We start from the raw sequence: 12,183 nt of genomic DNA, 5'->3' as shown, positions 1-12,183 counted from the left end.
ATTGGTGGTTTGTTTCTGTTTTTTTTTTTTTTTTTTGTGGTCCTTAGTGAGACCCCCGGTGCAGTTATGAACGCTGAGTAACGATGCCAATGTCAGAGCGGTCAAGCGTTCGCTGCAGCTGCCATTCATTTTTCATGCACCTCTTCCCATGTGTGAGCGGAGTGACAGGATGTGGCTGCTTAGGTATCATAATTATCATATCAGGAGAGCCATCCGAGACGAAACTGGAGCCTTGACTCCTGCACTCCTGACTCATGCCATTTTCAGCATTCGTCTTTATTTAAGTGAGAGAGGGCTGAGGGGAGAGAGGGAGGGGGGGGAGGCTGGGAGGAGATGGGGGTGAAACAGGAGGCTCTCCAGGGGCATATTTATCACTGAAATCTCATCTACATGCACTCTCTATACTGTTTTTTTAAAAAGGAGCCTCTATCAGGATGCCAAATCTAGTCAACGTATTGATAAAGGAGCTGTTGTATGGGTACAGTCTGCACGGCTGCGTCAGGTGCAGTGAGAATGAACGGCACAAAAAAAAAACCAAGTCATTCTGAAACACAAGAAACACTATTTCTGGAAACAGAAAAGGGTTTGAAGACAGAGGAAAGATTTGTTCTGCGTACTTCAAAGAGTAGACGGAGAAACATCCTCCAAATATTTAAAAACAAAAACAACGTTATCCAAATTTTACTTATATTTTACACTTTTTTGGGATTTTCTTTCTTCAATTCCTGCACATAATATGATCATTGTGTTCAACTAAATACGCCCCGGTTTCACACTGAGTGAATTGAATGTAGAAAAGCGTTATATTTTTACTACATATACTTTTGATGACATTTGTGTTTTGTGGAAAATGTCAGAGATTTATTTTTATTTTTAGTGAATATTCCCCAGTGGAAACGGAGGAAACAGATTTCAGCACCTGATCTCTCATAGATCTTATTAAAAAAAGATCGCCCCCTCGTTCACGGCACAAGTGTTCTTTTATTTGGTCTAAAAGCAAAATTCACGACCTCCTGCTCCTGCTTTTGTTTGTCTTATCTGCTGCAGGGCTGCGCTCAGCCGTGCCAATTAACACTTGTCTAATTGCTGAAATAAATTCCCCTCATTGAGGATATCTTTGCTTCGACACTGGCTAGGATTCATGGGCTTTAGTACAAGGCACTCTAAAAGGAACTGGTTGTAAAGAAAACAAGGTTTAAAAAGCAAACAAACAAACAAAACAAAAAAAAAACACATCTTTAAAACTCCCTTTTTAATCCTTTTCTTTGTTTGTTTGTTTTATAGGAAGACGTGGAGCCGAGGATTCACGAGAGTCTGAGTATTGAAAACACTCTCTGGGCCAGCACCGTCGTCGCATCTGGTGAGACTGATTCAATCCCTGTCGTTTTTTTTTTAACTGAACGTGATTTAAGACGGAATATTTCATGAACTCTATCTTTTTGATAAAAGTGGAGAAAGATTGATTTCTTTGATGCATGCCCCCTGGAGGCCACACCCACCTTTTTTTTAAGTCATTTTGGCTCTGACAGCCTCATACCTTCACGGCTTTACTGAGGAAACTGTGATGGTCAGGTGACCAGATGTCAGTGTTACCTTAATGACCTCTGACCCCAAGGATTTCATGACCTGATGAAACTTTTACATGTGAACATTTTATTTATTTATTTTTAACCACAATGCACTGCTTCTGTAGAAAATACACAAACATGAACCAAATCTGCAGTAGAATTTTATTTTATTTTAATTTTAATTTTACACTGCTAACATTCAATCGACCCTAAAGTCCTGCTCTTAAATCAAGTCTAAAAAAAAACCCCCCACAGTTGAGGTGATCTCCCCTGACACACACACACACACGCACACACTCCCCACAGAAAACAGTTTTGTCAGTTGAGAGTGTTTGTGACGCTTTCAGGAACGGCCGCATCATTGATCTGTGGTGTTGCTCTCCCCTCTGGCCTGACCTTGAGCAGAAGGGAGAAAAAAAAACTCTCTCTCTCACACACACACACACACACACACACACATTCTTCATATTTGAAGGCCTCACATCCTCCTGGTTCTGGGATGTTTGAGTTTTTCATCCTCAGTTCTCAGTGTTTCCTACGTCGTCTCTTAGTCTAATGTTGAACCTGTCAATCATCCTCACGCGCTGGAACCACTGGTTGAGCCACACTTTCCTTTTCTTTTTGTTAGTTCTATTCTCACTACTTGCTCCTGTGTGTGTGTGTGTGTGTGTGTGTGTTCAGGTTTATTAACGCCTTTGCTCTCCCATTAGGCTCATTTAATATTAATGACCCATTCATCCATTGTAATAAAGCCACTGTAATGAATTGGCAAATAAAGATAGGGGGCGGGGGGAGGAGGGTGGGTCATATTGATCAGCTTTTACAAGCTTCCACCGGGGGCCGCCGAAGACCCTGAGAGTCTTAAACGTATTAAACTCCTGTCCGATGGTCCGGGCTCAACCTTATTGTGTTTCCCATCATGCACTTCATCACGCTTGACCATGATGAGTGTGTACATGTATTGGTGCGTTTGCAGTTGTGTGTGTGTGTGAGTTAATGAGCAGCATCACTTTCTTTGTCGTTTTTCTGCTGCTCAGGAACAGTGATCGGTGTGGTGGTCTACACGGGCAAGGAGACCAGGAGTGTCCTCAACACCTCCTTCACCACCATCAAGGTGAGTGACTTATAGAACTCTGACAATGTGTGTGTGTGATTGATTTCCTCAGTGGGAAAGGTTTTCAGCAAGACCCAATTATTAAACATTAAACAAAACTTAAACTAAACAGGAAGTTATGTCAAGCTAAATGGTGACGACAAATTTAATCATACGTTAATCAATTTATAAAAACTGGCAGGGATGAAGTTCAGAAGGACCAAAAGAGGGCGAGAGCCAATCAGAGCCAACCAAATCCAATCAGATGATGAAGATAATAATAAAAAATAATCATAATAATGTTGATGTTTCCTATTACAATGCCATAAAAGCCAAATTTAAATGGTATAAATTTGACTAGAAAAAGTTCTGCTTTTCCAACAGGAAAGCTGTGAACAAAAAATTGTAAAATTCTGTCATTCACAAGAAAGAAATTACATAGAATTTGACTTTTGTTTTGTACTGAAAAAAATGTAAGTTTTTTTTTATTGGGTGTTGCAAAAAGAAAACCCCAGGCCCTCAGTTGATATGGACGTGGACACGATGTTTAGTAAACGCTGCAGAGAGAGAAACATCCAGACAAAGTAACATCTGTTCGTAGTTCCCCTCTCTGCCATCTCTGCTCCCCGGCCTCTAATCACTAATCAATCACTGCGGCAAGGTGCTTCTTTAACCTTGACTCTCAGACAGAGTTGGGCCGTCAGTGCTAAAGGTCAGCGCCTGCCGCTAATTAACCAAAAGGGAAATTAACTAACCCAGAATTTAAATGACATTTTTCAGCAGAGGTGTTAGTCCGGCAGCGCTCCTCTGGCAGGACACACTCCTCCTCCTCTTGCCGCAGCACAGTTTTGACACCGGCTGCTTTTATTAAGAACGCTGATGCGACCCGGTCGAACTGCAGGGCCCCGCTGTTTTGTGTAAGCTGGCCAGCTGAGAGGAATTCAATATTTCAAGGAGATGATGTCAGAAGTGCCAATACGGAGGCTGGAGATTGCAGGGGGAAAGTCGATACAGTGCAGCTAAAGTCAAAAGAAGGTTTTGGCCTCATATAATGTGTAGTGACACTGACCAGGACAATGGCTGCGCTTGATCAATCTGACAGGATGTGGGGCAGACTGGCTCTTTGTCTCACTGCTGCTCTGACGGATCACTGTTTCTGCGGAGACACGAAACAAAGTCAAGAAAAACAGAGGCCTCTATTTAAAAAAAACAAAGTTCAGACGTATTTTCTCCCACACTGAGAAAAACCAATTTCAGGTTAATTTTCCATCCCGATAAAATTTGCTTCTGAACAAAACTGATTTGCAGTGGGTGAAGCTGATTGGACAACAGCAAAATTATTATTTAGCTAAAAAGCTACAGATAAGTGAGAGACTAACTTTAAATGTTAAGTGGCTCTAACGACCGTATTCAGATTCCATTACGCTACACCTGGTAGTGGTAAATAACTACAAGTTAGGAATCGAACCCACAACCCTCCAGATGTCAAACAACTCCACTCACGACTGAGCTTAAACCACAAATATTTGTTAACGGGAGAAGAAATGTTATTGAGCTAAAAATATCAGCTGAAAAAATGTTCACCGTGAAACTAAAACATAAAAGGAATAATTAATGTTCGTCAATGAAATGTTAAAATGACTGAAGTCGACCTAATAATTAATGGAATAATTAATGTTCGTCAAGGAAATGTTAAAATGACTGAAGTCGACCTTTAAAATCAGACAGATGGTAGATGAGAACAGACCAAAAAAAACTGGTTTAGGACTTAGCCAAGAAAATAAACTACAAAAAAGGAAATGTAAGCGTTGATGTTTAAACGTAAACAAAAACAAACCCATATTTTCTGGTTTTGTCAAATTCACAAACCAGCTGTAACTGTTTTTTTTTCTCAGATTGTTAAAAAAAAAAACACAGATTCTCATCACCTTCAATGGTCTGGTTGATGAATAGAGGGTAAAAAAAGCACTTTTGTTCACTGATAACATCTTCAACTGGAGGTAATTGAGTCTCGGCTCTGACCGGGGGAATAATGACTTCATCTGATCCTCCACCAGGCCTTCAAAAAATTCGGAGCGACCATTGTTGGAGCTTTTCGGGCGTCATTCCCCGTCTTAATTTTTCTTCATTTTAATCCAGCCAAACCCCTCCATTTTACTCAATTACTCAAGCATGAACCATGTAGTGAGGCGGTGGGTGGGTGGGTGTGTGTGGGAGGGGAGGAGGGGGGGGCACCACCCTCTCCTTCTCCACAGTTTTAACAGCCAGTGATAAATCAGTCCCACTGGACTCCCCCGTCCTCGGGGGGAACGGACTTCACTGGCCTGAAACCCCCGTGGTTAAGTCAGTGGAGGAATTTTGCTGCTGCTTTTTTTTTTAATACATGCAACTCCTCCTCCTCCCCCCCTTTTTTTCCCTCCCCCCTCTCCTGCCCCCCTCCTTTTCAGAGTCTCCCCTTTATTGGAGGGAGTAGAAATGTTATGTTCTGCTGTTTTTGTAAGCGTGGTGCGTCAGATGAAAGCCCTCTGTGTACGCAGCTCTGTTGCCAGAAAAGGGGAAGGGCGCTCTCTTTATTTGACATCTTTTTCCCACATGCTCCATTGGCTGAGAGATACACTTGAAAAATAAGACAACTCTGACCTCCTCCCCTCCTCACCCCCCCCCGCCTCTTTTTTTTTTTCACCACCTCAATACGGAACCTCCTCTCGTTTCGGGGCCCTTTGACCGCTCCTCCAATTCAGCCACAATACTTCAGCATGACATGTTTGTAGTTTACCACCAAATAGAGCTGCTAATAAACTTATTTATGCCGAACACACGGGGTTTGCATAATAAAAGGCTGCGGCTCAGAACCTCTTTGTTTCTCTGGCTGTGTTAGCATGTGCTGCAGGTTTTGAGGAGCAGATGGTGAAAGTTTTAAAGATGTGGAAAAGGTTGTCAAAAAAAAACAAAAAAGAACTTTTAGATTTTTAATTCCCATCTAGACACACGGTGGTGGACAAATGTGGTCGTAAACTTTGGCTCATCTTTAGCCCAGAACAAAGATGTAGAGGATGGCTCTCAGCTCTCGAAAGAAAGTGTATTTTCATCATTTACTCACTATTACTTTTATTTAGCGTTTAGTCTCTAAAAGTTCCCCGAAAGCTGGTCAAATGTTTCAGAAGACTTAAGTCAAGTGGTTTAGTTCATAACAAAACATTCTAGCAAAACCAAAATATATTTAAAAACACTAATGAAAGACAAAGAAAAAGTACTTATCAGAGTTTTATCAGAACATAAATGAAATAAAAGTTTGTCGATGAAAATCTGGTTTACAGAGAAAATAGCAAAAAATATAAATAAAAATTGTCAAGTGATTTTTTTTGTTGGAAGAATTTCATTTATTGTCGTTGCTTCATGCTGTACTGTCACTTTAAGAAGCTTTTAGCTTAGCTTCACCTTAGCTTCAAAATAAGCTAAAAGTAGCCAAATATTTTTTTATCTTTTTATCGTTTTACCTTGTTTTGCCTATGTATGTTGGTTGTACTCTGGATAAAGTAAAAACCACTGACCTCTGACCTTTCTGTCTCCAAAGGTCGGCCTGCTGGACCTGCAGCTGAACCGTCTGACCAAGGCTCTGTTTCTGGCCCAGGTGGTTCTGTCTGTGGTCATGGTGGCTCTGCAGGGGTTTGTGGGTCTGTGGTACATCAACCTCTTCAGATTCACCGTTCTCTTCTCCAACATCATCCCCATCAGGTAACCAAAGACCCTGGTGGTCGGAAACACACCTGTGGAGAACTGACCCGACCGGTGTGAACCGGTTTACTGATGGTCTGTCTGTTGAACGTCCGGCCTTACTGTAAATCCACAGCTTGCGTGTGAATCTGGACATGGGGAAGACGGTGTACGGTTGGATGATCATGAAAGATGAGAACATTCCTGGAACTGTTGTCAGAACCAGCACCATCCCCGAAGAACTGGGCCGACTGGTCTACCTGCTGACAGACAAGACGGGTAGGAATTCAGAATATGATAAAAATGTCTAAAGGTTAACCACAGACAGATAAATGGTCATGGAAATGTAAACACAAATTAGCCGACAGCTAAAAGCTAAAGCAGTTTAGAACAAAGAAATAAAAAAGCAAAAAGTTCATATTTACCTAAGTTTTACCTAAGTTAATATTATATACCTAATATTTGCTAAGGTTTAGCAACGTAGCTAACAGTTATTTGAAAGGTAACATCTCATCAATGCGTTTTAATAATTGGTCGGAACTAGTTAATACTTAGTTGAGTTGATGGAAATCTAAAAAATAATGGCTCAAGGATTTAAGTTTATTTTCCAAGTTAGTGCTTAAACTTCAGTCAAAATACTAGAAGAAGCGATGGCTAAAAAACTTTACCACACTTACCTAGAATCTGGAAATGATAAATATTAGAAAATGAGTTACTGTCAAAAACTAAGTAACTTAGAGTTAACTGAGAACAAGGTTTTTATCAAAGTAAAGTGCTAGAAAAAAAACATATTAAAAAATACCTCAGGCTAAAGTTAGACTTTACCAAGGAACAATTAAAAAAAATTCTGATATATTTTGTTATCATGACGGAACAAACAGGAAGAGTTTAAGCGAGGGTTTGAATTCCTGAGCATCCTTATCTGGGCCTGTTTATTTCTTCTTCTCCAACTTCACTATCGACGACTAAATCTCTCTCAGAACAAATAGCTGTTCTTTACTAATGTCGGTGACTGCGGGGGGTGGGGGGAGGGGGGGGGGGGGGTAAAGCCCAGCCTGCTTCACTCTCTCCCGTCTCTCCTGTTACTGATTTAGGTAAGAAGAGATTAACCGTAGGGCCAATTAATCCAGGTTGAGGGTTGAATCGCGGAGAAGAAGGAGAGCAGTTATCTGTCTGTCTGTGGACGGAGCGTCGGGTCTCCACTGCTAATTATACGGGACACGTCGTCCATACTGCTAATGAGATTAGTTCAGGTGCATCAGGCTGCAGGTCCCATGATGCATTGTGGCTGCGGACAAGCTGAGAGTGATCATTATCATTGTCATCCCTGTGTATTACTATTTATGATCTCTATTTTTGTTCCGTGGCTCCTGAAGCTAATGTTTTCACCTCTGGTCAAGAGGAGAATCAGTTCTTACGTTGTGTGTGTGTTTAACAAATTATTATTATTTTTTTATTATTCTGTCTCTGCTGCAGGAACACTGACTCAGAATGAAATGGTCTTCAGGCGGCTGCACCTGGGGACAGTGTCCTACGGCACCGACACCATGGACGAGATCCAGAGTCACATCATCCAGTCCTACGCACAGGTGAGTCCCTGGTCTCAGGTACCAGGACCGAAATCCACTTCACTTAGTTTCACTTTTTTTTACTTTTGAGTCTTTAAAAAAGTGATTTTTTTTTCTCCATTGGTTGAATTTCTAGCTTCATAAACGACCTTCTGTCAGCACGGAGTGTAAATTAGCCTCTGAAGCAAACGTGTCACTTACAGAAAGAACATTTGTATTCACTGTGGGAGTGAAGACAGAGACGTGTGTGTGTGTTGTGTGTGAGTGAGATATTTCCTGTTCGTTCCCGCCCCTCCCTCCCTCCCTCTCTCCTTTTCTCCCTCCCTCCCTCTCTGCTCATCACTTTAATCAATTTTTATATTTAGCCGTGAGGACGATTATTTTTTCCAGGAAAGAAAAACCATATTGTTCATTCATCACACACCGCGTGTGTGTATACGTGTGTGTGTGTGTCCCTCAGCGACTCCCTCTACTGTAAGTGTTTTCCTGACGTGGTGGGGCCTCAGATCTGGTTGGAGACCTGACAGAATGATATTGTTTGCACTCAGCCAGCTCCAGAACAGCTGGTCCACACTGAAACCATCTGCCTCACACCCTTATGTGTAATCTCAGCAAATGAAAAATGACTGGTCCCTTTATTTTTTATTTTTTTCCCTCCTCCTTTATGTTTGTATCACTGAGCAGCGAAACCTTGTAGCATCAAAATCACACTTTTACAGCAAAATGTCATGCTGTGCCATAACTTATGGGCATGATTTAGTAACAAACTTGCGACAGTAACTAAAACTTAACCAGATATACAAAACAAATGCTAAAAGTTAGCCTGAATACTAAATAGTGTTTACAGAAACGCTCAAAGTTGGTCAGTAAAAATGCAAAAAGTAGGAAACGTTTTTAAAAATTTCACAAAAAGAAAATGATCAGGGAAGAGCTTTAAGTTGGCCCAAAAAATAAAAATAAAATATTAAAAACATTTATTGAAAGATCCAAACCAGGCCAAGCATCTGAAACAAAGAAGGTTTAAAAGTGTTTAAAATATGTAGCCAAAACAAAAATGATACTAACACAGAGTAACCAAGGAGGTGCCGGACAAGTTACCCAATAAGAAATCACAAAAAGCTAAAGGTTATTAAAAAGGAAATGTTCAATTATTTAAAAGAACTATAAACATTATTTTAAAAATGTGCCAACAGAAATGCAAAAAGGCAAAACAAGAAATGATCCCCCAAAAAACAGTAAAGTTTTTGAGTGTTTACTAAAGAATCCAAACATAAAAATGATGATTTTCTTTTTTAAATATTATTACAAATGTTTTATAGGACAGCTTCTCCCTCTTTGTTGCCTTTTATTAAAAACATCCGACGGACAGAGCGACCCCATGACATCTGTGTTAATCTCTCTTTTGTTTCCGACCACTTTTACCGTCTCGTGTCCTCACTGTCCTTCTGCTTCTGCCTGGCAGGACCGAAGCTTCATCATAAGCCAGAGCTGAAATGATTCAGTGGAGAACAAATGCAGCTGCCACTGGGTCGCAGGATCGCTCAGCCGTGTCTTTGACAAAGTTTTTGACATTGTGGACGTTTTCCTTTTTTTAATTTATCTGGAGTGCTCTTTATAATTAACAAATCATCTGTTGACATTAACGTTTTTAATGGCTTTGTGGCCCAGCACCAGTTCTGAATGAACGACCTGTATTTTATAACTTTTAACAATTGACAATTTGAAAAAAAAAAAAGAGAGAAAATTGAATGTTTCGGGTTTCGACTCAAAACTGCTAACGTTAGTTTAGCTCTTTTGCAGTTTCTGGCTTCAAATACATTTTGTTAAACATTTTTTGTTAAACAATTGTATATCAGGCTGCTAACGTATCACCTTGTTGTCGTCACAGCCCACACCCCAGTCCTCCAGCGGTAACACCAGTGGACCACCTGCACCGAAGAAGACGCTGTCGTCAGCACCCAAGGTTCGCAAGAGCGTCAGCAGTCGCATCCACGAGGCCGTGAAAGCCATCGCCTTGTGCCACAACGTCACGCCCGTCTACGAGCCGCCTGCTAACGCAGAAACGGAGACGGCGGAGGCGGACCAGGACTTTAGCGACGACAACCGGACCTACCAGGCCTCCAGCCCCGATGAGGTATGTACGTCTCTGGTTTAAATTTTTGGAAACTCGAACTCAAACTCCGGGTGTAAAACAAAGGTTTCACACTGTGGTCTGAAAGTTGAGGATGTCATCATTTAAAATATGTCAGAGGAGTCAGGAGTCGTTTCCTCCTCGTCCCACTGTTTTATTCCTGACCCTAAATAACCCCAGTTTGTCATTACAGTCGTTTCACGAGCGGTAGGTCAAAGGTCATGAATTCCTCTTGAAGGTTAAGCTCTTCATTTTTCTGTCTTTGCTCCTGGAGAATTTACGGCTCAAACTGAAGAAAGGATGTAGCTCACAGAGCGTCCCCCTGGGCTTCACCCGAGCCTCATTTTTATTTGGTAGTTCCTCCATTTAACGCCGAGGTTTATGACTGTACGGACCCGGACAGAACACACAAAGAACTCACTGTTCTGTCTAACAATCAACCGCAGTTACGTTTTGATTTTTTCGACCACAGATTTCTTGTTATTCTAACATTTTAGACATAAATTCAGAAAATATATATTTTTGTTCTTAAATTTGGAAATTTATTCTCCTTCAAGTCCAGTCTACAGATCTTAACAGTCAGAATCCTGACTTTTTTTCCTTAATTTTGACTCTTGTTTCTATTTATGGAGGAAAACCATGACATAAGTGATTCTAAATCATGTATCAAACTCGAGGCCCGCGGGCCAAATGCGGCCTCCTCTTGTACTTTAAGTGATGGAGCAGTTGAAGGAGAGTCTGTTAAAGTGTTTGACAGAGTTCACCTTCACAGACAAAAGTGTCCACGTCATTGACGTTGTTTTGGCCGAGGCTCCTTGAAGCCACCGTCAGACTAACATTCTGTTGTTGTTGTTGTTGTTGTCAAACCCGGGCGGAGAACAGGTGTTGGAGGAACAATCACTGGTTTCCATTTGTTCTGTCCAGACTTGATGTATATATTTAATTCCATCTCTGCTCTGTCTTTCCTGTCTTCATTGTCTCTGACACTGCGGGGATTGATCAATATTTAATTTTCTCTGTAGGTTTGTGATTGTTGTTGAACCTCTCCCTCCCTCTCCCCGTGCCTCCTCCCTCTCCCTCCCTCCCTCCCTCCCTCCTCACTTCTTGTCTGACGCCTCTGCTCCTCTGTGGGTGTCGGTGATCGTTCTCTCAGCCCTGGCTCTCTGCTCTAATCCAATGAGCCGCCATAAAAGAGGTGAAGAAAACCGGGCGCTAAAGGTCACCGCAGGGTTCGTATAACAGCGTCCCGCCTTGACCTTTGACCCGGGTAAAATCAGATCACAGCGGTTCACTGTAATCCTGCGTCCCACCTTGACCTTTGACACTGGTTAAACGGGATCACAGCGGTTGACTGTGGTCTTTTTTTTTTAATGAGCAGCAGGAGCCAATAGGGGGCGACATTAACATTTCTGATTACACATTTTGGAAGTATGTGATTGTTATGAGTTTTAGAGCTTGTTACGGAGGTGTTGACCAAACAGTGGCAGCTCCAGGGCCTTTTCCCGCCTTAAATTGTCGGTGACATTTAAGAGGCGGGATTTAACAGCGCGGGGCCTCGGTTTTCATCACGACAAGCTCCGCAGTTGCTGTTTTTTCAGGGGCAGAGCTGCCACTCTGATTTACATGATCAGCAGAACACGGTGAACACGGTGGGGATGACTGATGGGGTTGTTGAAGTCCAGTCTGCCGGCGTCGTAAAGGCGTGTGCTGCAGCCTCTTCTATTACCGTGGCGACGCGGCTGATTCATGTGCCGTTGGTATCAAAGTTGACAAGGCTTTAAATAGTTTCACTTGGAGCTGATAAAGGAGATTAAAAGGCCCGGCTTCAGGATGTTCTGCAGCGCTGAGAGAGCCCACACACACACACACACACACACAGACACACACACACAGACACTGGGATAATGATACACAGATGTGTGTTAAAGTAAATACAGGCAGCCCCCTCTTTACGGAGCTCAAAGGGGGAGGCGGAGGGTGGGGGGGGGTGACGGGGTATGAACAGGAAGTTTCAATTTGTAGGTCAGAGTATAATAACAACCTTTGAGTGAGCAAATTGAAAATGAAGCCATTGAGGGTTGAGTCGTGTGCAGCTGAAGACCCACTCGG

At 42.0% G+C, this 12,183-nt stretch overlaps 1 protein-coding gene across 1 annotated transcript in view; it reads left to right on the top strand.

Moving 5' to 3' along the window:
* Positions 1–12,183, top strand: part of atp9b (ATPase phospholipid transporting 9B) — a 32,220-nt gene that overhangs the window by 9,178 nt on the left and 10,859 nt on the right. Inside the window, exons 10-15 of the mRNA XM_008331100.3 lie at positions 1,285–1,360; positions 2,606–2,682; positions 6,236–6,396; positions 6,512–6,654; positions 7,852–7,964; positions 9,832–10,077. Coding sequence (XP_008329322.1) covers positions 1,285–1,360; positions 2,606–2,682; positions 6,236–6,396; positions 6,512–6,654; positions 7,852–7,964; positions 9,832–10,077 — 816 coding nt within the window. The remainder of the gene's footprint in view (positions 1–1,284; positions 1,361–2,605; positions 2,683–6,235; positions 6,397–6,511; positions 6,655–7,851; positions 7,965–9,831; positions 10,078–12,183) is intronic.

The sequence above is a fragment of the Cynoglossus semilaevis genome, chromosome 18, assembly GCF_000523025.1.
Source record: "Cynoglossus semilaevis isolate Cse_v1.0 chromosome 18, Cse_v1.0, whole genome shotgun sequence".
NCBI classification, from domain to species: domain Eukaryota; kingdom Metazoa; phylum Chordata; class Actinopteri; order Pleuronectiformes; family Cynoglossidae; genus Cynoglossus; species Cynoglossus semilaevis.
Note: the sequence above shows the minus strand (reverse complement) of the source record. Positions and strands in the feature narration are given on the sequence as shown.